The sequence below is a fragment of the Eutrigla gurnardus genome (assembly GCF_963514095.1).
Source record: "Eutrigla gurnardus genome assembly, chromosome: 7".
NCBI classification, from domain to species: Eukaryota; Metazoa; Chordata; class Actinopteri; order Perciformes; family Triglidae; genus Eutrigla; species Eutrigla gurnardus.
The window spans coordinates 27,435,107-27,459,238 of record NC_139921.1 but is presented as its reverse complement, the minus strand read 5'-3'; the positions used below and the strand labels follow the sequence as shown (position 1 = coordinate 27,459,238).

Below are 24,132 nucleotides of genomic sequence, written 5' to 3'. Positions count from 1 at the left end.
GAACTGAAAAGAAAAATATATTGTATAGGCTGTTTAGCAGCTATGAATAGAGGATTTTCTCTATGATGGGACTTTGAGGTCACTCAATTTCTTCTTCTTTTTTTGGCTTTTCAATTGAATTTAAGTGGTGTTTAGACTCCCCTAAGGCATATAAAACACTTAGTTCACATTTTGGTTTGGCTGTTCCTTCACTTTAAAAGGTCATAGTTACCTGTGAAGTGATTTTAAACACATATGACTGACTCAGTCATTCAGTCTGGCCTAAACATGGAAAACGATCCTAAAAACAAACGTGTGGCTTGAATGCCCTTAACGCTGTTTTCTTTTTACATAAAGTAAGTTGGAACCCCCATAGATTTCTACCCGTTTCATGCAGCCTTTTCTCTATGATGAAATAGTAGAAAGTTAACTTAAGATAATCACACCCAAGATGTGTTTTTGTTTTTGCACAAGCCCAAAACTGCATAACGCTGCACATTTCCCGCAGTTTGTGTGTTTGTTTTTAGAAACCAGTTGGTTATGTTAAAAAACCTCACCCCCCAAATAAGGAGGAGAAAAGGGAAGGGGGAGTATCTGTTTGGGGAAACATGTCTGCCTACTGACAGATGTCTAAACACAGCTTTGATAGCAGCCGCGGCAGTTTCCCGCTTCCAAACCCCAAAAACTCCTATTCATGTTGTTCTCGAACATGTTCGGGGCTTGAAATGCCAAATTCTTCAAAGAGTTTTGGTGAGAAAGATCAACTTCAGGGATTGATTTAAAGTTGTTTTTTTAACCCAATTGTTCTTATGGAGACTGCAGACCATCTGTAACAGCAAAAAAAAAATTAAGTTCTATATACAGGATTCTGAGCATTAATTAAACAGCAAACAACTATTTGCAATGTAAAGATATAGTGGAAGAATGTTTACATGAGCAGAGAAATCGCTTTCCCTCTGTGTGTGTTGTTGTCTAAGCCCCACTGGATAGCTAGCGTTACCGATAGTAACGCTGTATCGACCTGCGTTGTCATTGCTGAAGTGGATAACGCCTTTGGTTGCCTCTCTGTAAACACTGTTAACTCAGCACTGTTGCCACTGTTTGCGCTGTTAGCACCGTTAGCTTCTAGCTGCCGGCTCAGCCGCAGCCAATGTTGGGAGCCCAGTTTGTGTCAAAGGGAAGGGGTTTAGTTGATGGGTTTTGTTAAGGTAAATAAATATTGATTTTGCTATTGTTATTATTTTTGTTGAGATGACACTTTGGTGAGCCTCCCAACTTTTTCTTCTAGCGCCACCATGAGGTTAACCATTTTTTAAAATCAGAATATCTCAACTAATGAATGGATCGCTGTGAAATTTGGTGTCATTATGCTGAACTTTAAAAAACGTCTCCTCAGGTATCACTTTGTCTGATAAATTGATTTACGACCAAACACCTGAAAAAACTTCTCCACCAGAGTTGGAGGTTACAGCAGTAAAAGAGGAAGGAAACAAAAGGCTTAAATGGTCATATCCAATCCAGTGAACTTCTGTTGTGACATTTGGGGCCCATTTCTGCAAAAAAAATAAATAATTATTATAACCCTTCTCTTTGCATTAAACCCAAAACAAGGGGAAATGACTGCATGGTTTAGCCTGGTATCGCATGTATAGAACATTATAATGACATGGGAATAAAACCCCGTTGTGCTTATGGAGACCTTTATAACAAAGCGAACATGTTGATTAACTGTTATTTTTACAGGCTGAAATTACAGACTGCGCGTAAAGGCTCCGCGTCTCCGTCCGAGGGGAGGGTGGGAGGGGGGCACGCTGGTTAAAAAGCGCGCCGGTGACGCCGCGAAGGAGGATCAACCGACAGGACTTTCTCTTCTCCTTCTCCTGCTGGTCGGTTTCCTGTTTGACGCAAGACAGAAAGACGGACGGAGAGGGTCCCCGGCCAACCCTCCTCATATACCCGGGACACCGCAGCTCTCAGACGGATTCCTCCAGAACTCCCGGAGAGAAACCAGCTGTCAGTCCTCCTCAACGATCCACCGGCGGTCCGGGACTCCAAGAAACCCGCATTTAAAGCCCCCCAACACGGTGAGTAACCCGGTGGTTTCATGGAGCGTTCTTCTTTTGGCACATTTTCCTTTTTAAGTTTGTCTTTTAAAGGAAGAATCGTGTTTTTTTTGTCTCTCACTTCTTTGGAGACAGAAATATTCATTAGAGGGGATGAGAATTAAGTTTAGTCTAACAGATGTGTTTATACATTTAGTGAATCATAGTTTACTTTCAAGATAAACACCAAAACCGCGCCAAGAAATGGATTTTACGCACTAAAATAAGGGAACATTAAAGTCACACAAACCTGGATAAGATGATAAAGTTAGAATAAACCACAATGTGGCACAAAATCAAACAACACATTCATTTTATTATTAAATCTTTAAATAAATATCTCCAATATAATAGTCTTTTCACTCAGGATCCTTTGATGATTATACAGAACGAGAGTACAAGACAGTGCTTGCCCTCTGACTGGTGAGTAATAGTTAACTGGTTGAATAAAAGCTTGTAAAGCCTGAGGAGAAAGGTCTTATGAGTAAGAGAGGGATGCGGGAATCTCACAAAGGCTTTTTCTTTTTCATGCTTGATTTGTACTCAGGATGAATATCGGTTTCCCTCAGAGGAGACTTACTTTTATAGGTTATTATTCACACAAGTCATTCAGAAAAAAAGCTGATTGCAGCCTCACCGGGGGCTTTGATTTGGCTTTTCATTGCACAGCACCACTTTCTTTCAAAGCATGTGTTGACTTTAACATGTCTCAGTAGTTTTAGTGTCTTTAAGTCACTTGATTTGTATAGTTTATCACTCATGTATTTAAGGACAGAATTCAGTCGTTCAATTTATCATTTAAAGTCATTAATTAAGCAGAAATGCACAAATGTTTTTTAGGATTTGTGTATTTCATATCATTTTAATGACAACTATCTGCTCTCTGACATTTAAATGGACTCTTCATCTTTAAAAACCATCCAGCAGAGAAATGAGTGATGTAGTTCAGCTCTAGTTGTTAGGTGGGGGGGTTGTTGGCCCAGACAGAAGATTACACCACCCAAGGACGATGACATCATCACGTTGCTCAATTCTGGGTGTTTGTGTTTGAGATGGATCAGACATGCTGACTGCCTGTCTGTCTGCTCCCCTGTCTGACACAACCGTCGCTCCGACATCTTGCCCGTTGGCTGTGGAGTTTAAACCGTCATCATGACAGACAGGGTCAGAGGGGGTCTTTCCCTCCCTCTCTTTCTCTCGGGGGGGGGGGCAAGAAACCCTCCATTTGCCCCAGAAAAAAACAAAACAAACATCCACATGCAACGAAGCCCACGTTTAGCTCCGTTAACAGAAGAGATAGAAATCACGAAGCTGCTGTTAAAAATGTTGTACCTTAAAAACGTATCGATGAAAATAGGAAAGTAGTGAAAATGTTGCAAGAAATCACAAAAAATGATCCCCAAGTCCTTGATGACACGAGACTAAGAGGATTAAAATTTGAGACAGAGGCCAGTAAACGTTTTGCCTTTTTTGTTTTGCTTAAAAAAAGAGGGAAAAAAGATGAATAACTGATGAAAATGATCATTTTCTGACCGAGTGATAAATTGAGAGATCATTTTCATCTCTATGCTGCTTCCTCGTCTGCGGAGGGAATTAAATACAGGTTTTCATCAGGCCTTAACTTTCCTAACAAACCGCAGATGCAGCTGTTGTTTATCTCCTGTGATTGGCGGCTGCAAACCAAACCACAGAACACGCTGCTGCATCGTTCATCAATGTGCACGTTGGGTTTATGATCTGCTTAAAGATCCATAATGAAATCATTACCAAACGCTCTGATTAAGAAGTGATTTATACTTCCAGGAAACGCTGCAGGGCGACCAAACTGTCTGAGCCAAAACCGAGGCAGATGCTGTGGTTCATGTTGTTTTGTGTTTGCTGTTGTTGGATCAGATTAGAAGTCATACATCCCGATGTGTCAAAGCCTCTTCTGCTTCTCTCTTCAGGGAACGATGAAGACTCTCCTGCTCCTGGTAGTCCTTCAGCTGCTCTTCGCTCCGGCGCTCATGGTAACCTCAATGAGATGTAGTTTGGAAGACTTTAAAAAGCTGAATAACACACATTCTTACTTGTTTACATTGTGATGAGTGTATGAACTGGTGTGTCCAGGTGCCCAGTGTGGATCACTGGGACACGTGGGCTCCTTATGGAGAATGCAGCCGGAGCTGTGGCAGCGGAGTGACCATGAGAACCAGACGCTGCACAACCCACAGGTACCTTACCCTCATACCTACCTACCTACTTAACTAGCTATCTAACTACCTACCTACCTACCTACCTACCTACCTACCTACCTACCCACCTACCTACCTACCTACCTACATACCTACCTACCTACTTAACTAGCTATCTAACTACCTACCTACCTACCTACCCACCTACCTACCTACCTAGATATCTAACTACCTACCTACCTACCTACCTACCTACCTAGATATCTAACTACCTACGTACCTTCCTACCTACCTACCTACCTACCTACCTACCTACCTACCTACCTTCCTACCTACCTACCTACCTACCTACCTACCTACCTACCTACCTACCTACCTACCTACCTACCTTCCTACCTACCTACCTACCTACCTACCTTCCTACCTACCTACCTACCTACCTACCTACCTACCTACCTACCTTCCTACCTACCTACCTACCTACCTTCCTACCTACCTACCTACCTACCTACCTACCTACCTTCCTACATATCTACCCTCCTGTCTACCTAGCTATCTACCTACCTGCCTACCTTCCTATCTACATATCTAACTAATTACCTACCTATTTAACTACCTATCTACCTTCTTTCCTACCTTCCTACCTACATATTTAACTAACTACCTACCTATTTAACTACATAACTTCCTACATATCTAACTACTTACATATCTACCTACCTTCCTATCTAGCTTCCTACCTCTACCTACCTACCTACCTACCTACATATTTACCTACCTATCTAACTACCTACCTACCTACATACCTACCTACCTACCTACATATTTAACTAATTACCTACCTATCCAACTACCTACCTACCTATTTAACTACCTATCTACCTTCTTTCCTACCTTCCTACCTATGTATTTAACTAACTACCTACCTATTTGACTACATAACTTCCTACATATCTAACTACCTACATATCTAACTACCTACCTATCTAGCTTCCTACCTCTAACTACCTACCTACCTACCTACATATTAAACTACCTAATTACCTACCTATCCAACTACCTACCTACCTATTTAACTACCTATCTACCTTCTTTCCTACCTTCCTACCTATGTATTTAACTTCCTACTTATGTATTTAACTAACTACCTACCTATTTGACTACATAACTTCCTACATATCTAACTACCTACATATCTAGCTTCCTACCTCTACCTACCTACCTACCTACATATCTACTATAGTATTAACTACCTAATTACCTACCTATCCACCTACCTACCTATTTAACTACATATCTCCGAGGCCCTGAACTCACACAGCTTGCTCCCTGTATGAATGAGTAGTTGTTGGTGGGCACAGACTGTGTCTTGGTTGTAAACGATGGGCTTGAAGTCACGAGGAGGGCGTGGTTTTGTCTTCCACCCAGAGCCGACAGCAGGGAGGGGCCCTTTATCTCCCTCCTGGGTGTCGGCTGCTCAAGAGGAGCCGATGGAAAGTTCTGGAAATTTCTCTCTGCCCTTTTTTGGCTGAAAAGACTTCAGAGATGCTTCATATAAAAAAAAAAATCAACATCGGTTCACTTTGCAGCACGTTTAGATAAAAAGACTAAATATATGTGTGTCCCCTTTATAGGCTGTTTTGTAACATCGTTACAGCTGTTGACAGCTAACGTTGTAATTTTTGTTCATCGCTCCTTTTGCTGGAATCCAGCCGGCGTGTTGCCTCATGTAACCCATAAAGTGTGTTCATGAGGTGGGAAGTGACGTCTTCAAGTCATGTAAAAGAGCAAAGTACTGGGAGGAAAACCTACTTAAAGTATCCAAAGTAGTATGGAATTTAAATACTAAGTACAAGCAATGATGAAATATAACTATTTACTGGAGTACAACGATCTACTTGTACTTTACTTTATACTTGTAATATACAGTGTGTGTATATATATACACATTAACAAACTACAACATTAAAATGCTCTTACGTGTATTCTTTAGTGATAGAAAACTAAATTAATAAAATATCCTACAACAACATTAGCAGCTCATCTTATGATACTTTGAAAGGAGGATAATACTTCTGTACTTTAACTTAAGTCATATTTTGAATCGAGGACTTTAATTATTATTTATTTGTGTATTCTTAGGTTGTGGTATAAATGTTCATCCCACCCTCCGACTTGATAAACGGTCTAAAAACAAAATATCATCATTAAGTTGACTGACTGTAAAAATAAGGTGTCAGTTATTGAGCAATACTTTGATGGAAAATCAAATTTTTTTTTGCCCACGAGGTCGAACTTGTCTATAATGAGCTGCTTCTTTAACATGTCCGAACAGTTTGATGATTAACCTGCTGGATATTTTTGTTGCATTCATGGCTGGGCAAACTGTAGGAAACTGTAGTGTTTCCCCTCAGTAGCTGGATGATGTCATGTTCTGACCTTTAAATACTACGATTCGACTCATGATGACTCGTCTTTACAGGAACACCTTTCTGTATAAACTAACCTCGCCTCATTTTTCCGTGATCAGTAACGTAGCTTTGCTCTTATACGACTTCAACTGAAACGACCGCTTGATGCTCCGAATGTTTCTTTTCACCTGCCAGGTGAAGCGTGGAGGGCTGGATGTTGTCACTGAGTGTTGGGACATGTTTTAGTTCTTGGCGTGCTGACGGGAGCGTGTCTTGTTTTTAAAGCTTTAGGGCAGGTACTTATGGAGGTGACCTCATCGGGAGTTATCAGCGTGGTGAAAAAAAAACCTCTGCTTATGTCATCAGGGTTGTCTCAAGGTTGAGTTACAACCTGGAGGTTTAGGAGCTCTATTAAAAGAGACTATCCTATTGCGTGATGGGAGATGTAGGATCCAGCATTAAGGTTAGCTGAATAGGTTAAAAATGTGTTTTTTCTGCTTTAAAACGAAAATGTGGAAAAAATCTGCCACATCAGCAATAATCTATATTAAATATCCTCCAATGACGTCTGATATTGATGCTCGGTTTTCTATGCAGGACTGATGGAGGACACAACTGTGTGGGACCGGACAAGTCTTACCGCACCTGCAACATCCAGGTGAACGAGCACATCTGAAATAAATAAAGATTCATATTTTTTTTATTACACCTGTGTAAAAGCATGTTTGACTTTATTTGAAACCTGTAAGCATCTCCGCTTCTCCGCTGTCTCCCATTGGTTCAGGACTGTCCCGAGGGATCCAAGGACTTCCGTGAAGAGCAGTGCTCCCAGTTCGATGGGACCGACTTCCAGGGGAAACGCTACAAGTGGCTGCCGTATTATGGAGGTCAGAGGTCAAGCCCGAGGACTTCTGTGTTTGAGTCTTGAGTCTTTGGTCTAAAACGAGCCTCGTGTCTCCGACAGCTGAGAACCCCTGTGAGCTGAACTGCATGCCGAGAGGAGAGAACTTTTTCTACCGTCACCGCAGCTCCGTGGTCGACGGCACGCCGTGTCACCCTGGACGGAGGGATGTGTGTGTGGAGGGAGTCTGCAAGGTAGGCTGCACACACACACACACACACACACACACACACACACACACACACACACACACACACACACACACACACACACACACACACACACACACACTATAAAATTCCACCTTTTTCTAACATCACTGTTATTTTATTTATTTGATATATATTTTGTTTATCACCTCATCTTTCTTGTGTTCTGTTGTTTTTGAATTTTTAAACAGTTTTTTTTTATCCTTTATCATCTCTTTAGGAGTTTATTATTTTATTAATAATTTTGAATACCTGTGTTATTGATTTGTGATGCAATTTGAGCTGTATTTTATGTCCTGAAAGGAGCTTTTTAAATAAAGTTAGTAGTAGAATCTGTGTTTTTCAAAGGTCTTTTAAGATGATAATCTGGGACATCGTCCTACATTCTTCATGGACTCCTCCTTCTTGAGATGTGAAATGTAAATGAATTTCCCTCCTCAGCGTCTGGGCTGTGACAACACGTTGGAGTCTCTTCAGCAGGAAGACCCCTGCCTGCAGTGTGGGGGGAACGGACAGTCCTGCTACCAAGTCAAGAACAGCTTCACCGTACGCGACCTGCCAACCGGTACGCCGCTCTTTACCTTTCATGGGTTTGTAGTGACGACAAATCAGCCGCACCAATGAAGAAAAGTAGTTCATTACAAAGAGGTGGAGAACAAAAAAACAGGGAGAGATTTTACATGAAAACCCACATTTTCCAGTTTAAAAGAATGACCCTTCCTGTCATGACGTCTGGAAAGCAGTCGGTGAAACTCGATCAAATAGCCAGATGCAGGATATTTGTGCGGCGTATTTCATTGAGGCATTTATAGTAGCAGGATCAATCTGACATCTCACAAGGATTTATCTTGGCCCTGGACCGAGAACCCGACAGCCTATTGTGATCCACATTAAATGATGCCTGGGACTGAAGGATGGTTACGCCTAGTCAGTTCAGTCGTAGTTTGAATGAAATGTTAGACTTGGATGTATCTATAGTGATGTTTAGTTGGAAAGTGATATTAACTTTGTAGCAAGTGAAACAAGCTGCACAGATGTCTTCAATCATGTCACGCCACTGAATGAATCCCCTGTTGAGGAACCACAGAGCTCTGGAGAAACTAGATTTTCCTCCTTTGTAGTTGTGTTGCATGTGTGAAAGGAGGTTCTGTCCTGTTTCCATCTCAGGCTACAACCAGATGTTCATCATCCCCGTCGGAGCCACCACCATCAGCATCAGAGAAACCGTGGCCACACGCAACTACCTCGGTGAGTCTCTGCTTTTAGACCGCGGACCAGAATCACATCGAAAACCAATTCGGTACTGATCCTAACCTCTGTGCACCTGCAGCCATCAAGAACTTGCGCGGCGAGTACTACCTCAACGGCCACTGGGTGATCGAGTTTTCCCGGGCGACCCCCATCGCCGGGACGATGCTGTACTACCAGCGAGGAGCCGAGGGAGACAACGTCCCTGAAACCATCATCGGCCGCGGCCCCACCACCGAACCGCTCGTTGTGGAGGTGAAGAATTTGTCTAGTTTATTTTGTTTCATTTCAAAATCTCTCCTTGAAGCAGATATGCACCACCTGCTCAGCACCAAGCAGAATGTAATGTAGTCGGCAGCTGAAGAGTCCGATATTTCCTCCAGGGAGCGAGCGGAGACACAACAGAGCTAAAAGGAGAGTCAATATTCCACTTATGTATCAGGTGTTGACAGCTTGTTTGCTGGCCAAAAAAAGAAAAATCACATCCAGCACGTTCAGCTCAAACCTCTGAAGCCGCTTTGATCTCCTGTACAAACTCTTAACGTTCCCATAATGCAAAGCGCTGGACAGCGGGACAACGTTGCCATGTTAGGTTTGTCCTGCGGGTGGCAGCAGGCGAAAGGTCGCTGGGGCTTTAAAATCAAAGGGATTTATTGTCATTTATTCATTTTATCATATATCCATTTTACCAAAATATTATGATTGAACCTCTGGGGACCGTGAATATAGACAGCACACAAACCTGACCATTGAGGATAAGTTGTCTCCAATAGAAATGGTGGTCTAAACATTAGAGGATGGGTCCTCTCAGGACCAGGATTCTGGTCTTGAGAGTCTTAGACAGATGTTATATGTTTTTTTTTTGTCGTCTCTTCTCAGCTGATCAGCCAGGAGCCAAACCAAGGGGTGGAGTACGAATTCTACCTTCCCAACGGACGCTCCAGACAGGGCTACTACTGGAGCTTCGGGTCCTGGTCTACGTGCAGCAGAGAGTGCGGATCAGGTCGGAGTCTCGGAAAGAAAGACGGAACAAGAATGTAAACACTTAAAACACACTTTGACACTTGTCGTTCCTCCGTCAGGCTACCAGTCCCGCTTGGTCTTCTGCACCATCGACAACGAAGCCTACCCCGACTACCTCTGCGCGTCTCTGCCGAGGCCGCAGACCAACCGGACCTGCAACCCCCATGTGTGCCCACAGATCCGCAGGTACCATACAGTCAAACCTCACTGCTAAAATAAAAACACATTTCAGCAGCCAGTTTGTTGTTCCTCCGCTGGGAGTAGAAGAAAAAATAACCTTCAGAGCAGCTTCCTGCCTGTTGTTGTCTGAAAGGATGGCGTACCTGTATCCACCACAGTTGTGGAGCTCCTCAGAGAGACCCAGAGCCTTTGTGTCCAGGTAACCCGGGCTCTGTAGTCCTAGTGGTAGAGGTTTAGATGGAGCAAACACCGGGGGGGTCCTTATCGTAATAAATGCCCCCTTCGGATGTGTTTGACCTTCTAGCATCTGTGTTTAGAGATTAGTGTTTAGTGAGAATGAAGGCAACTGTCCAGCTCAGAGATCCCCTTTCAACCTTTCAGCCATCCTCATTTGGCCTGGAGGCCACTTAACTCTCTCTCTCTCTCTCTCTCTCTCTCTCTCTCTGGGGAGACCGAGCAGCGATCTGACGCCAGATTCTTCATCTAAAGACCTCCTCCTCCTCCTCCTCCTCCTCCTCCTCCTCCTCCTCCTCCTCCTCCTCCCCGACCTCCCAAGCTGTCCCTGATCCCTGAGCTGGGCTGCTGCCCGATTGCTTCAGCAAACTGTGTCCCTGTGCATTAGTGTAGCCGCCGTGTTTCGAGGTGTTCGCTGAAGGTCAAAGGTCGTGTACAATCTGATTGGGGCAGCAGCAGCAGCAGCAGCGGCGGTGGCGGTAAATAGCCGGGGCTTCACTCAGTGACTCTCTGGTATTTCCTGCTTCTGTTCTTTGATGCTGCTGCTGCAGAAACCTGAGACGTGTAAGAAGCTCGGCTAACTAACCCTCATTATCCCTCATTTGAAAGATGTGAAGCAGATTCACGTTCCCGTGTTGTACATGTCAGTAGTTGAAGCAGAGAGAACGGTGCACGTGTCCAAAAGGATGGGTTGTCTTTCTCATAATCTTGTCTCGTAGTTTATTTCCCGTAGCTTTGTTAAAACAATGCATCCTTTTATACGCTTGAAGGGTTTCATTCCAAAGCGCTGGTTTCTATCCGAACTAAAGAACAGTCATTGAAAGCTAACTGACATCATTTTGGTTGTAAATTTATCATTTAAAGCTGCTTATCAAGCAAAAATGATCCAGCTTTTGGAGTCCGGGAGCTGCTTTTCTCTGTTCCTCTGTTGGTCAGATGAAATCTGAACTATGATTACTATGATTTGGCATAATGTGGATATCATTATTTGCATATTCCATATTTCACTGCCGGAAAGTCAGCCAAAACTGGGTTTTCAGAGGCACTTTGCCAAGATTCTTCTCACATGGAAGTTCACATGTCACTGACCAGAGATACAAAGTGGAGATGAGATGCTTTCGATTTCCCAGAAATCCACAAAATGACATAATGTCTTTTGTCTCCACGGTTTCCTTCGGACCACTCGAGATTTTAACTTTTGGAATGAAGCTCTCTCTGTTTCCTCTACGTTACCACATGTCCTGACTTCCCCAGCTGGAAGACGGGAGAGTGGAACGCCTGCTCCGTCACCTGCGGTGGAGGCTCTCAGGTGCGCAGCGTGCAGTGCGTCTCCCAAGATGCCGCTGGCCCCCGCGTGGTGGAGGACGCCGTCTGCGCCGCCTACGCCGAGGCTCCTCCCACTCTGCAGACCTGCAACATGCAGAAGTGTGCCGAGTATCGCGTGACTAGATGGAGCGCGGTGAGTGAACGGGGAAGGAGAAACCAAACAAATGAGCCCGAACACGAGACTCTTAAGATCACCTGTATTTAGAATAAATCCAACAATACCACGTTTATTATCTTATGGTTCAAGTTGACTCTACTTTGAGTGAAAAATGTTGAAATATGAAACATCTGTACCAGAACCATGAAACAGAAATGTTTCTAGTAGCTTTTTTTGGCTTAAAAATGATTGAAAAACAGACAAACAAACCTCGTTCTTAAGCAGCAGATTAGATCTTTAACACGAGGAGCTCAAACTGAAGCTAGAAGCCTGTTTTTTCCCTCCTTTCTTTGTCTTCATTGAATGATATCTAAGGACATCATTCAAGGCCTCGTCCACATTGAGAGAATCTGTGTCCCTGCAGTGCTCGGTGACCTGCGGTCCAGGTGAACAGACCAGGGACGTCACCTGCGTGGGCTCCGGGGGGATGATGCTGGAGGAGACGGCCTGCAGCACGCTGCTCCGCCCGACCGCCGCCCGACCCTGCGAGATGGCGGCCTGCCTGAGACAGATCAGCTGGCACGTGGGAGAGTGGGGACTGGTGAGCCAGCACAACATCATTATTATTATTATTATCATTATTATTATTGTTATATGGCTGATGGGGAAGCACCACCAGCTTTCCTTGGTTGTGATCTCTCTCTGTTTGACTTCAGTGCTCCAGGAGCTGCAGCTCCGGCTCACGGGAGCGGCAGGTGATCTGCTCGGACCGGGAGAGGAACCTGTACCCCGTCAGCCAATGCAGCGCCGACCCCAAACCCTCCACCGTGGAGCGCTGCAACACCCAGTCCTGCTACAGGCCACAGGGTGAGCACCTCCACTCTGTCTGTCTGTCTGTCTGTCTGTCTGTCTGTCTGTCTGTCTGTCTGTCTGTCACATCTTCTTCCATCCCCATACTTTTGTATTTTGCCTCCTGATTTTTCATTCATTTCCTAATGAACTAACATTGATTATTTCTGTACTTTATCTCTCTTTTTGTCAAAGTTTATTTGTCAGTTTTCTACATTTAAGTGTGATTATTGAAAGGGGTGGAACTCTTGTACAAGCCCACTGGGCTTCATTTGATGTTAATGTGTGCTAAATAAATAAACTAAACTAATTTAATAAAATAATTGATAAGACGTAGTTAGGATGAGAGGAAAACACTTCATATTATCATCCTTTCCGTCCCGGTCAGCCCTCGCCGTGATGATGCAGCCGCTCACCTCCACTGTTTACTGCGCTCTCATTGTGTTGTTTGTTTGTTTGTCTGTTCTGCCTCTTTGTGCAGTGGTTCCCAGCATCCAGGACCCGACAGGAAACAACAACACGCAGACTGTTTTCCAGCCCTACGAGCCGGACCACGCAACAGGTTGGACTCTTACTCATCAGCAAATTTTCTCTCTAATGTCGGTCAAACCGCCCGCTCTCTGGGGAAAGAAAATATGAACCATTTCACTGCAGAATCTAGTTTGAACAAGATATTTATAACTGCAACTTTTATGGGAAAAAATAAACCATTTTCCATTCTGGTTTTATACCAAACAAAACACACTGTAGGTGTGATTTCACCCTAACAGTTCCTCTGCACCCCGTCCTCTCTGCTGACATAACTCCTGTCACTTTGTCCCCATCAGCCCCCCAATACCCCCCCCCCCCCCCCCCCCTTCTGTCCCAGCACTAATTATCCAGGCTTGACATGTTTTCAGGGGTCCCTGGGCATTGTTGGCCTGATTAAAATATTTCCAACGCACTGAAGTGTGCAAGTGCTGGCTGTGGTGTTTTTGGCATCTTGTGGCATTCTGCAGCAAGAATTTCAAGTGTGTGTGTGTGTGTGTGTGTGTGTGTGTGTGTGTGTGTGTGTGTGTGTGTGTGTGTGTGTGTTTATTCTGACGGCTGGAACTTCTTGTCCCAGTTCCTTCTCCAGTGTTTCCTGCCGTATCGTTTCATAGACGAATGTTGTTGTTGTTGTTTTCCTGGTTAATGAAATGGGTTTTGTAGCTTCCCTTTGTGTTCCGGTTTCCCTGCGGGACTCCCTGTGTGCCCCCCCCCCTCAGCACAATAGCGTAGACTCCATTGTACATTTCTAAAGCGACGTGTGAACTTCTCTTTTTTTGCTTTGTGTTGTTGTTGTGTTTATGATAATCCGCCTCCCCGCTTGTTTTTTTTGCGTCGCAGCCCGGCGACAGGAGGCGGATCCGACCCAGACGAACACGGTCCACGACCCTCACGGCTCCGCCCCTGCCCTCCACTGCAGCCAGTCCCGTTACGGCTGCTGCCCAGATGGACGCACGTCAGCCGGGGGCCCCCATGGTCTGGGCTGCCCGCATGTCCCGGCTCCCACTCCCGTCCAGCAGCACTGCTTCCAGACCAGGTATCCAGCCTGTCATGTCGCCCTGCTTACCGCTAAGTTTCCTTAGAAATGTCCGAGTTGCACATTTCCGTTGTGTTTGGCTCCGTGGTTTATTGTGTCGTGTGCCCGTCAGTTACGGCTGCTGCCAAGACGGAGTGACGGCGGCGTGGGGCCCCAACAAGGAGGGCTGCACGGAGTACTTGGCCCCGGCTCCCACTGTAAGCAAACACACATGAATCTCTTATTGATTACTTCACATGTACACGCCATACATCCTTTCTTTCTAATCCGTCCCGTTTCTTCAGGCCGCTCCGACTCTTCCCACTGAGAACGCGGTCCAGTGCCGCATCACCACCTATGGGTGCTGCTATGACCGCACCACACCTGCAGGAGGCCCCAACGGGGAGAGCTGCCCCGACCCCCCCAACCACAGTAAGAGACCCAGATACATTATTACACTTTAATCTCAGGGGTTTTTTCAGTTACAACTACTTCCTGCTCATCAATAATTCACATGCCAACACTACCAGTAATAGGAAATTATTAATATATTAATATTAATGCAAAAAATATAGATTCTAAACTCTTCAAGCCCACATATCATCAATGATTCAACTTAATACTATATTAAGTTCTCTGCTTTTTAAAAAAAATATTTGAGCCTTCGAGGTTGTAGTCGTGCCAAATCATTTTGATTATAATAAATATCTATTTATTGTCCTTCTACAGTCTGTTAGGTCACAGGCTTAGATCCAATTTATATATATGTGTGTTAAAATCATGATTAATGAGGAAAATTAATAAAATATTCCTCCCTAGAAAAGTTAATTGAAGTACTAGTATCACATGTTCTTCATCAAGTCAACAAAGCAAACATCCATTGATGAAGACCATGTGATTCAGCTGAAAGAGCAGGAAAAGCGTGTACGCGTGTAAGTGGAGGCTTCATGCTGTTCTGTCTCTCTGCTGTAGTCGAGCGCTCCATCTGCTCTCTGCCTCGCGCCGCCGGCTCCTGCAGCAGCTGGGTCCCACGCTACCACTACGACGTCATCACCTCCAAGTGCTTGCACTTCTGGTACGGAGGTTGCCACGGCAACAGCAACAACTTCATGACCCGTACCGAGTGCCAGAGGGGATGCCGGTTGGCCGTGCCGAGCCAGCAGGGACCGGAGACCGCCGCCGAGCCCGCCTCCAGGAGAGAGCCCGCCGCCGGAAGGGGCACATCTGGAGCCGGCACCGCATCTGGAGCCGGCACCTCATCTGGAGCCGGATCAACGGGCGCCGGGTCACGCAACATGGGGAGGATTTTCACAGTGCAGGGAGGCTCGACCAGAGGCAACGCCAGACAGGCAACAAGCGCCGCCGACCACGCCCACAGAGCCCGGGTCTACCTGCGCCCTCGCCGACCTCCCCCGGCTACTGCTGCACAGCACACCGGCCCGGCAGCGAGGTAAGACCCCCAAGACCCCCAGGGAGCACGGCTCACTCCCTGCCCTGGCCCCGCCTCCTCTGGCCTCACAATGCTGTTTACACCCCCCCCCCCTCCCTCCCGAGGAAGCCCCAATAAGTGAGGAGGGCCAAAGAGGGAGCTGAAGGAAAACATCGTCCAATCACGTGCAACATTCACTCGATGACGTTCTTTATCAGTGCGTCATGTCCACAAATATTCTCAGCCTGCATACACAAAAGAGCCAGAATTCATATTGTTATAATAGTTTTAATAATAGAACAAAAGAAATACCAAGAAAACCAGTTTTTAAAAACTTTTTTTTTTAACCAAGCTTTTAAAGCAAAAATTTGCTAATTCAGAGTGTAACTTTACACTTCCTGGATGGCTGTGTTCCAAATCGCAGACTAACATACTATTCATAAAGAAGTATGACGGAGAAGTAAAGTATGTAGAGCGTTCACACTGCTGAGAAATACCCAGATGTGTTCTACATCCCCAACCATTTTCAAGCTTACTGCACATACTCATCTGCCCCACAATGCATTGCGTCCGGATGCTTTGCGACCGGCTGTCAATCCTAATTAAGTGGGCGGTATGTAGTAAATGCTGATTTAAGGATGTAGCATACGGTACGTTAGTGTGCCACTTGGAACACAGCCACAGTCTTGATATAGACGTGTACTTCAGGGTGTGTCAGGACATCACAACGTCGCTGTCAACACACAGATCTTTAAACCAAGCAGGGCAGAGAAACAGCCTGGTGCTCCGTTACTCTATTATGTTCTATTATATGTGCCTCATTTGCTCTTTCCAGTATGTAGACATACTTCTTATATACTCGTCGCCTGCTTTGTAAAATACACCCACAGCTGTAGCTCCACAGACTTTTGCTTTCACGCTTGTTTCTTCCCTTTTTAACCTCGACCAAAATGTCCGGAGGAAGTCGACGACCTCACAGCGACCTTAAATTGGACACTCCTTCTGTTTTGATGCTTGTGGGACTTTGTGTTCACTGTCTTGTCTGGAGTCTCGTGCTTATCTGTGCCCGCTACCTCACCGTGTCCACCACACCATCGTTTTGTGCTTTGTGTCGTCACCCTGATGTCATTATACTAATAAAGGTTCTGCTGTGACGCTTCATGTTGTTGGGTTCGTGTTGTGTTCACTTGTCTCGTTGCTCGTCACAATGCATTGTGTCCGGATGCTTCCTGCTGGGAGCTCACGTTGGGTTTATGCTGGTGGAGGGAAACTTCTCTCTGATTTGAAGGTTGCTCTCTTTGTCTCACGTTGCATGCAAGCTGGGTTTCCTCTCTGTCTCTTCTCCCTGATAAACCTCTTATACATCTTTATGCTTGCTTTGGTGACTGGTTCTAAAAAAACGGACCAACAGTGGAGCATAAAGTGACTCTTTCACTTCACTTCCTCCTTTCCTTTTTCCTTCTTCCCGTCCTTGTGTCCTCCTCCTGCTTCCTCAGCCTGACCCTGGGGGGAGTGACCATCGATAAGAGCGACCCGTCCACCGTGGAGGCTTTAGTGGGTCAGACGGCCGTGATGCCCTGCAGAGTCAGCCCACCGCCGTCCTCCACGGTCAGCGTGGAGTGGAGGAGAGACGGCATCCCTCTGTCTACTCGCAGGTCAGCAGCAACGCACACTCAGAATATTACATCTTCTGTCGATGCTTAAAGGTGCTATTGACAACATTGACAACATCCAGCCACTAGATGTCGCACTCTTGCTCCCCCCTTGCATTGCATAGAAGACAGTGGAGTGACAGTCAGACAGACTCAGTCATGTCAGGTATGAATTCATTTTGCAGCATGTAGCTGTACATTTGGGTCACTTTGTGCGGTGCTTTTTCCACACTAACTGGCAACCCCAAAGACTCTTGACCCCTGACTACGCAGAGACACCATGTGATACCCACGTCGTTATTCTATTGGCTCACAAGCCTTGCTAGAAGCCACACGTCGCACATCTACACACCTTTGTAAAAGCTAAGCTTTAACTATTTAAATAAAAATGACCTTTAAACCTCTTTATTCGTATGCTCTGCAGGCATCACCAGCAGCCCAATGGTTCCCTGTTAGTTGGTCCTCTCACGAAGCTGGACTCCGGCTGGTTCTTGTGTGTGGCGACTCGTGAACAGGAGAGAGACCACCGCTACATCTACCTGTCAGTCTCAGGTAACGCAGTGCTTTCGTGCCGAACCGCTCTGCTGCTTGTATTCATCAGATCCACCCGTCGCTCTTCCGCACGCCAAATATGGTCACTTCAAAAGTGCTTTACAGAAGCAATTTGCTTCGTCATAATTCCTCATTTGTGTAAATCACAGAAGAAATATACATTTGTTTTATTTCTCTTTACAAACTGAAAGCATGTATGGATATGAACAGTGTGTAGATTGTCTAATTAACTCCACATCTTTCAAGAACGGATCACCCGGTGCACATTTGCCTAATTGGGGCCAGATTCAGTCAAAACCTCTGACCGACTTTAACCCCAATTAGTCCGTCACACGGAAATTGTGAAGATTGGGGTCGAAGCTGATGCTGATGTCATAGATGATGTCAGAGGTTGTGTCCAAACAAGCTGACCTTGAAAAAGTTAGCGGGTCTTTGTGCCGTTATGTAAGTGAATTATGACGGGAGCACTGACCCAACGCCGTGTGTGTGTGTGTGTGTGTGTGTGTGTGTGTGTGTGTGTCATAGAGGGATCATCTCAGCCGGTTCCTACCTCGCTGCCGGGAGACGGTCCTTTCCCTCGGTAAGAACAATGTCGTGATTGACCAATCGGAGCACACTGGGCTTTTTGGGAGGGAGGGGCAGGAGCTGAAACAGCCTGATGGGGAAAAATAAAGTGATTTTTGAGAATTAAACATGCAAATATGTTCTAGTAGGAACCTGAAATTCAAGTATGCACCAGAAAAAGGAGCTTGATAGGTCCTCTTTAATAGTAGGTAATAGGTAATACTTCAATCTAAGACACTCTGGGAAGGATGTGGAGCCTTATATGGTATTTAGAAGAGAAAATTAAGACAATAATGTTCTTTCATTCTCTGTATAAACAAAAATGCTTTCTTCCATAAAATATTAAGAAAAGGAAACTGAAGATTATAAATGCAAAACACCTGAATCAGTGACCCATAATATGTTAGTATGTCTTTCCTCTCAAATGTAAATGCTGTAAATGATGAAAGAGTCACAGCCTTTCTGTTATTTCTCTCAGCTTCAGTATCGAGCGGTCGAGCTCGTCTCTGCTGGAGATGCGAGCCGGACAGTCGGCCAGTCTGTCCTGCAGGATCGTCCCTCCGTCGGCGCTCCACTCCGTCAACATTCAGTGGACTAAAGATGGACAGACCGTCAGTGACTCCAGGTACTTCTCAAACTGCTCCACCCATTAATGTCCGGCACATCTGGCTGTGAGTCGAAGGAACTTTGTAGAGAAAAGCTAAATTGGATTTTAGCCACATAAATTACAATTAAGTTGTAATAGTAGATTTTTTCTGATAATACTTTTACCCAAATATGATTTTGAATGCATGACCTTTACTTATGATGGAGTATTTTTCAGTATTTTTAGTGTGTTATAAGTTACTTTTACTTATTTATTACCAAGTAAAGGATCGTCTTGAAGTCAGTTGTTTTTTTTTTGCTTAAAATAAGGTTTGTGGATAACACGAGCTGAAGAAATGTTAAAGTTTTGTTCATGATTATAAACTTGTCCCATTGCAGGTTTACTCAGCATCCAGACGGCTCGCTGACCATCAGCTCCCTGAGGTCTGCCGACTCGGGCGTCTACACATGTACGGCCTCCACCCAGCAGCAGCTGGAGCAGAGACAGCTGCAGCTCAGGGTCCAGGGTGAGTTTCATTATTATTCACCGTCATGGCGGCAGCCTCCTGTTCTGAGAAGTGAAGCCGAAGCTAAAGCGCCTGCATTCTCTCTGCTGGCCATCAGGGGGCGACTCCTCACTTGATGTATTATCTCAGTAAACATTGTAAACATGAGTTTATGGTCTCAATCTCTAGTTTCAAGTCTTCTTCAATCCAGCATGATGTTCATTTAGTACATTATGGTCCATTTAGAGTCCACCAGACCAGGAAGCAGGGGATGCTTTAGGGGGCGGGGCTTACCTGCTGATTGACAGGTCGCTACCATGGAAGTAACCACTTCACCAAATATGGTCACTTCCATTCACTGATTGCAAAAAATCCAAGATGTCGACAGCTACCAGCCACCAGAGGTCAGAAGAGGTGACTTTCATGAGAATAGACTGGGTTTAGGGGACATCCAGAATAATTCAGTGAGTTTATGATGATTTAAGAATTTCTAGGTTGAAAAGAAAAGTCCTTTTTATTCTGGTTTTATTGTCCAGCCGACCTGAAGATCACTACAGCTCCCAATAACGTCCAGGTGTCTGAAGGCAGCACAGCTCTGCTCCCGTGTGTGGTGTCGGGAGACAACGTCAACATCGGCTGGTCCAGGTAATAAGACCTGATGATGGATGAATGTTGATTGTTCGGTTTCAAAGTAAGACATCTAAATCATAGATCCAGTTATAAACTTGAAAAGGATGTTTTTAAGAACATTGCAGGATCATTTTTACAATACAGAAATATGACTTTTATAAGGGAGAAGCAGTAAGTTGAGTTGGTGAAAGAGCTTCCCCCCCTCTTTAACCACAGAAACGGCGTCCCGGTGCGTCCGGACGGCCGTAACATCCTCATGTCGTCTGACGGCAGCCTGATCCTGAACAACGTGAAGCCTTCAGACGAGGGCACCTACACCTGCAACGCCTACACCGGCATCTACTCTGTGAGCGCCACGGCGGAGGTCAGAATCACTAAGGACCCGAAAGAAGGTGAGGGTGATGATCACACACACACACACACACACACACACACACACACACACACACACACACACACACACACATCCGATATCTGGGTGACAATTAGTTAAGAGAGAAGAAGAGTTTAAACTCTGACTGAATGTCCTTTTGGTTTTACTTAATTATTCTGACTTCTGTCTATTTGAATCACTGGAAAAAGGAATAAAAAGGAGAATGGAGCAATTTAGAGATCTAGAACCAAACTGCTGCTACTACTACTACTACTACTACTACTACTACTAATAATAATAATAATAATAATAATCATCATCATAATTATTATGATAGACTGATGTCCTGTCCAGGGTGTACCCTGCCTTCGCCCAATGACAGCTGGGATCGGCTCCAGCCCCCCCGCAACCCTGAATACAGGATAAGCGGTAGACGATGGATGGATGGATGGATCATAATTATTATTATTATTATTGTTATTATTATAATGAAGACTTATAAAGTGCTTTTTAAACACTCAAAGACACTTTTACATAAGATGTTGGAAAAAATACAGAATAAAATACTCATGAGTGGAAAAGACACAAGATCTAAACTAATGAGGTTTTCAGTGATACAAAAAATCCTTTTCAGACAATAATAAAAAAGAGAAGAGACACGCTGACATTGTGCGGCTTCCTTTCAATGCCTTTGACCCCGGTTGCAGGTGGTGATGTGCCGCCAGAGTGCGTGGACCTGCCTGAGCTCGCCAACTGCGAGCTGATAGTTTACGCCCGACTTTGCTCCAACTCGTACTACTCCAGCTTCTGCTGTGCCAGCTGCACCAGGCATTCACAGAGGAACAAGCGGTTCGGCCGGCTAGGCTGAAGACGCTTCAAGGGCTTAAAAAAAACTCTGGGACGGGACTTTTTTACCAAAAGGACTTAAAACACTCACATCTGCAGGATCCCAATTTCAAGGAGGGGAAAAAAGGGACGATGGAGTTCAGGGAGTCTGTTTGTACACTGCTGCATTAAACACTGAATATGGAAACATTAAATATGTATAATAGGACTTTAAATTTAACATACAAGTCAGTTGAATGTGCAAAAGTCAAACTATCTTTAAAATAAGTTATTTACTCTTTGGACCTGCTGTGTTCTCTGTTTTCTAGAGGATTATTTTACTTTCGGGTCATTAACAAGGATTTAACGTGTAACTGTGCTGTTTTCACCATATACTTTTTTATTTTTTTCACTGATAAAGGATTGTATTTTCTCCGTAATGTTTATTTTTTATGGAATTATTTGATATTAAAAATAATATTTTGATAAAAGCTCCCGGTGGTTTGAATTACTTTGTGACTTGGCGTTCCAGTTTGCACCACAAGGGGGCGGTCAACGTGACAAATTACACGTCTGGTTTTTCTTTGTATTCAGTTGCTGAAATTAATTAGAGGTGAAAATCCATCACTGGTATCTCTTAGATGACAGGACATTCCTAAATGCATGTCCTATTGTATTATAGTAAGACCACGCTGGTGTTTTCTGGTTGTTTGTTGATTTAAAAAAAAAGATATTTATTAATGCCAGAAGAAACACAAAAAACAATACAAAAAGTGACAAGCATATTCATTTTAATATTCAATATAATAATTAATAGTGCACCAGTCCAATATAGAATAGCAAAAAGAGTGATATAAATTAAATAATTAAACTATAGTAGAAGTAAATTACAACAACGTCAGACTTGTATTTCACAAACCATAATAATAAACTTTATTTCTTTATTTCTATAGCACTTTTCTTAACACAGTTAATATGATTTGTACATGGTGAGTGTTTTGTGCTTTAGTATAAGTTGATCATGTGATTAATTCATCACAGTTTAAAGTTTCACCCTAACTGAATGGATTCATAACTTATTGGCACAAATGCTGCTTTATTTTAAATAACCACCAGTTTTATTCATGTAACAAACTCTGTTCCTGTTTTATGAGAAATAGCAGCTTCTAGATGAATCTAAAAGTCAGGGTTCGCAGGAGGAAATGTAGTCTACTAGCTCACAGATGTCACACACACGCACACGCACACACACACACACACACACACACACACACACACACACACACAATGTGTCGGTTGTGGCCTCACACACACTGTTTCCTGTTTGTGACTCCAACGAACACAAACATGTTTTTTTAAGAAACAAACGGAGGAAATAGAAAGTGTTTGTGTAGAAGTTTTTTTTTAATCAAACTGGGTCGTTACTGATAGAGGATCAATTTAGAGTTTGATGAGAGATGTTCAAATGTATTTACTCAAATACTGTACTTAATTATAATTTCGTATTTTAATGTTGTACTTTTTACTACAACACATTATTCTATAACTTTTCAGTTTGAATTTCAGTTTAAGACAAAAATATTACCAAGATTACAAACTTTTTTATTTATTTCCCCTTGTCATGTTTTTTTTTTTGCTCCTGGGAATATAAATAAAACGGGTGTTTTCATAAGACATCTAAAAAATAAATAAATCATGTGAAGAGAATAACAATCCAAATTGTTTTGGTTTATTCATTTTAAGAACAATGTCTCTAGTCTGAATTAACTATTCAAATTATTTCAAATGAAGTAGATATGATAAGGGGATTAACATGCTAGAAGTATTTACATTTAATTTGCACCACCTCACCAACTGCAATGTTAAAATAACACAGAAAATGCTTCAATTATTTAAAAATATATATTTTATAATGATATAATTTATATAATAACTATATTTTGGTTTGAATACTTTTGTACATTTTACTTATTACTGAATGCAGGACTTTTACTTGTAGCAGAGTATTTTTAAACTGTTGTATTTCTACTTAAGTAAAAGATCTGAGTAATTTTCCCTCGGCTGTTTGGACAGAATCATTTAGTAAAAAAACAAATTATGTTTTAAAGTTCAGTATGAATTCTCAAGTAGTGGTTCACATGAAAGTGATGGAGATTAAATATATTTATATTCAGTCTGTCTGATAATGTTTTCCATCTTTGACTGAAACTAAATATATATAAAAAAAAAATCCGATGCATATTTCTGCACCAGATGCCGGTAAACAGCTGCTCGTGCTCATTGTGCAGCCTCAGGTGACACACACATGGAGGGGTTGGTGCAAAGATGCAGCTGCTCTGTGAGTCGGAGGTTGCGGTGAAGAGGAAGGTTGCACCTTCGTCATTTCTCAGCACTGAGAAGGATCTGCAGGCTGCTCTCAGACCACATCCTCTCCTCTGCAGGGTTTCAGACTTCGGTTCGTCTCCCTCACCAACAACAGCTTTGACCTCTTTCTGTACACCCACGAGAACATTTACTTCCTGTTGTTGTGTGGTCGACTCACTGACTTACTTACTACTCGTACAAGATGATACTAAAGTTATGTCTTCTTTATTCACGAAGAGAATAAGCTTCTCTCAATTGTGCAAATTAAAAAAAAAACACAACTAGATATGATTCAAATAAACCCTCTTTAGTAAAGTCAAATGAAATGGAATCAAGTCAAATGTCACTGAAACTTCTCACTTTGCTCTTCTGGAAA

The 24,132-nt window shown here is 43.6% G+C and overlaps 1 protein-coding gene across 1 annotated transcript; it reads left to right on the top strand.

The window, feature by feature from the left end:
- Positions 1 to 1,883: 1,883 nt before the first annotated feature.
- Positions 1,884 to 21,887, top strand: paplna (papilin a, proteoglycan-like sulfated glycoprotein). Its single transcript, XM_084013493.1, has 27 exons — positions 1,884 to 2,063; positions 4,028 to 4,090; positions 4,191 to 4,294; positions 7,264 to 7,324; positions 7,451 to 7,553; positions 7,631 to 7,761; positions 8,218 to 8,341; positions 8,944 to 9,024; positions 9,107 to 9,279; positions 9,904 to 10,027; positions 10,107 to 10,233; positions 11,716 to 11,920; positions 12,309 to 12,485; positions 12,601 to 12,751; positions 13,215 to 13,295; positions 14,102 to 14,297; positions 14,410 to 14,494; positions 14,582 to 14,708; positions 15,249 to 15,726; positions 17,202 to 17,360; positions 17,782 to 17,909; positions 18,435 to 18,489; positions 18,952 to 19,098; positions 19,458 to 19,585; positions 20,101 to 20,209; positions 20,411 to 20,586; positions 21,275 to 21,887. The coding sequence occupies exons 2-27, from the start codon at positions 4,034 to 4,036 to the stop codon at positions 21,433 to 21,435; spliced, it is 3,648 nt and encodes a 1,215-aa protein (XP_083869619.1). The 5' UTR covers positions 1,884 to 2,063; positions 4,028 to 4,033; the 3' UTR covers positions 21,436 to 21,887.
- The last annotated feature ends 2,245 nt before the right edge of the window (positions 21,888 to 24,132 follow it).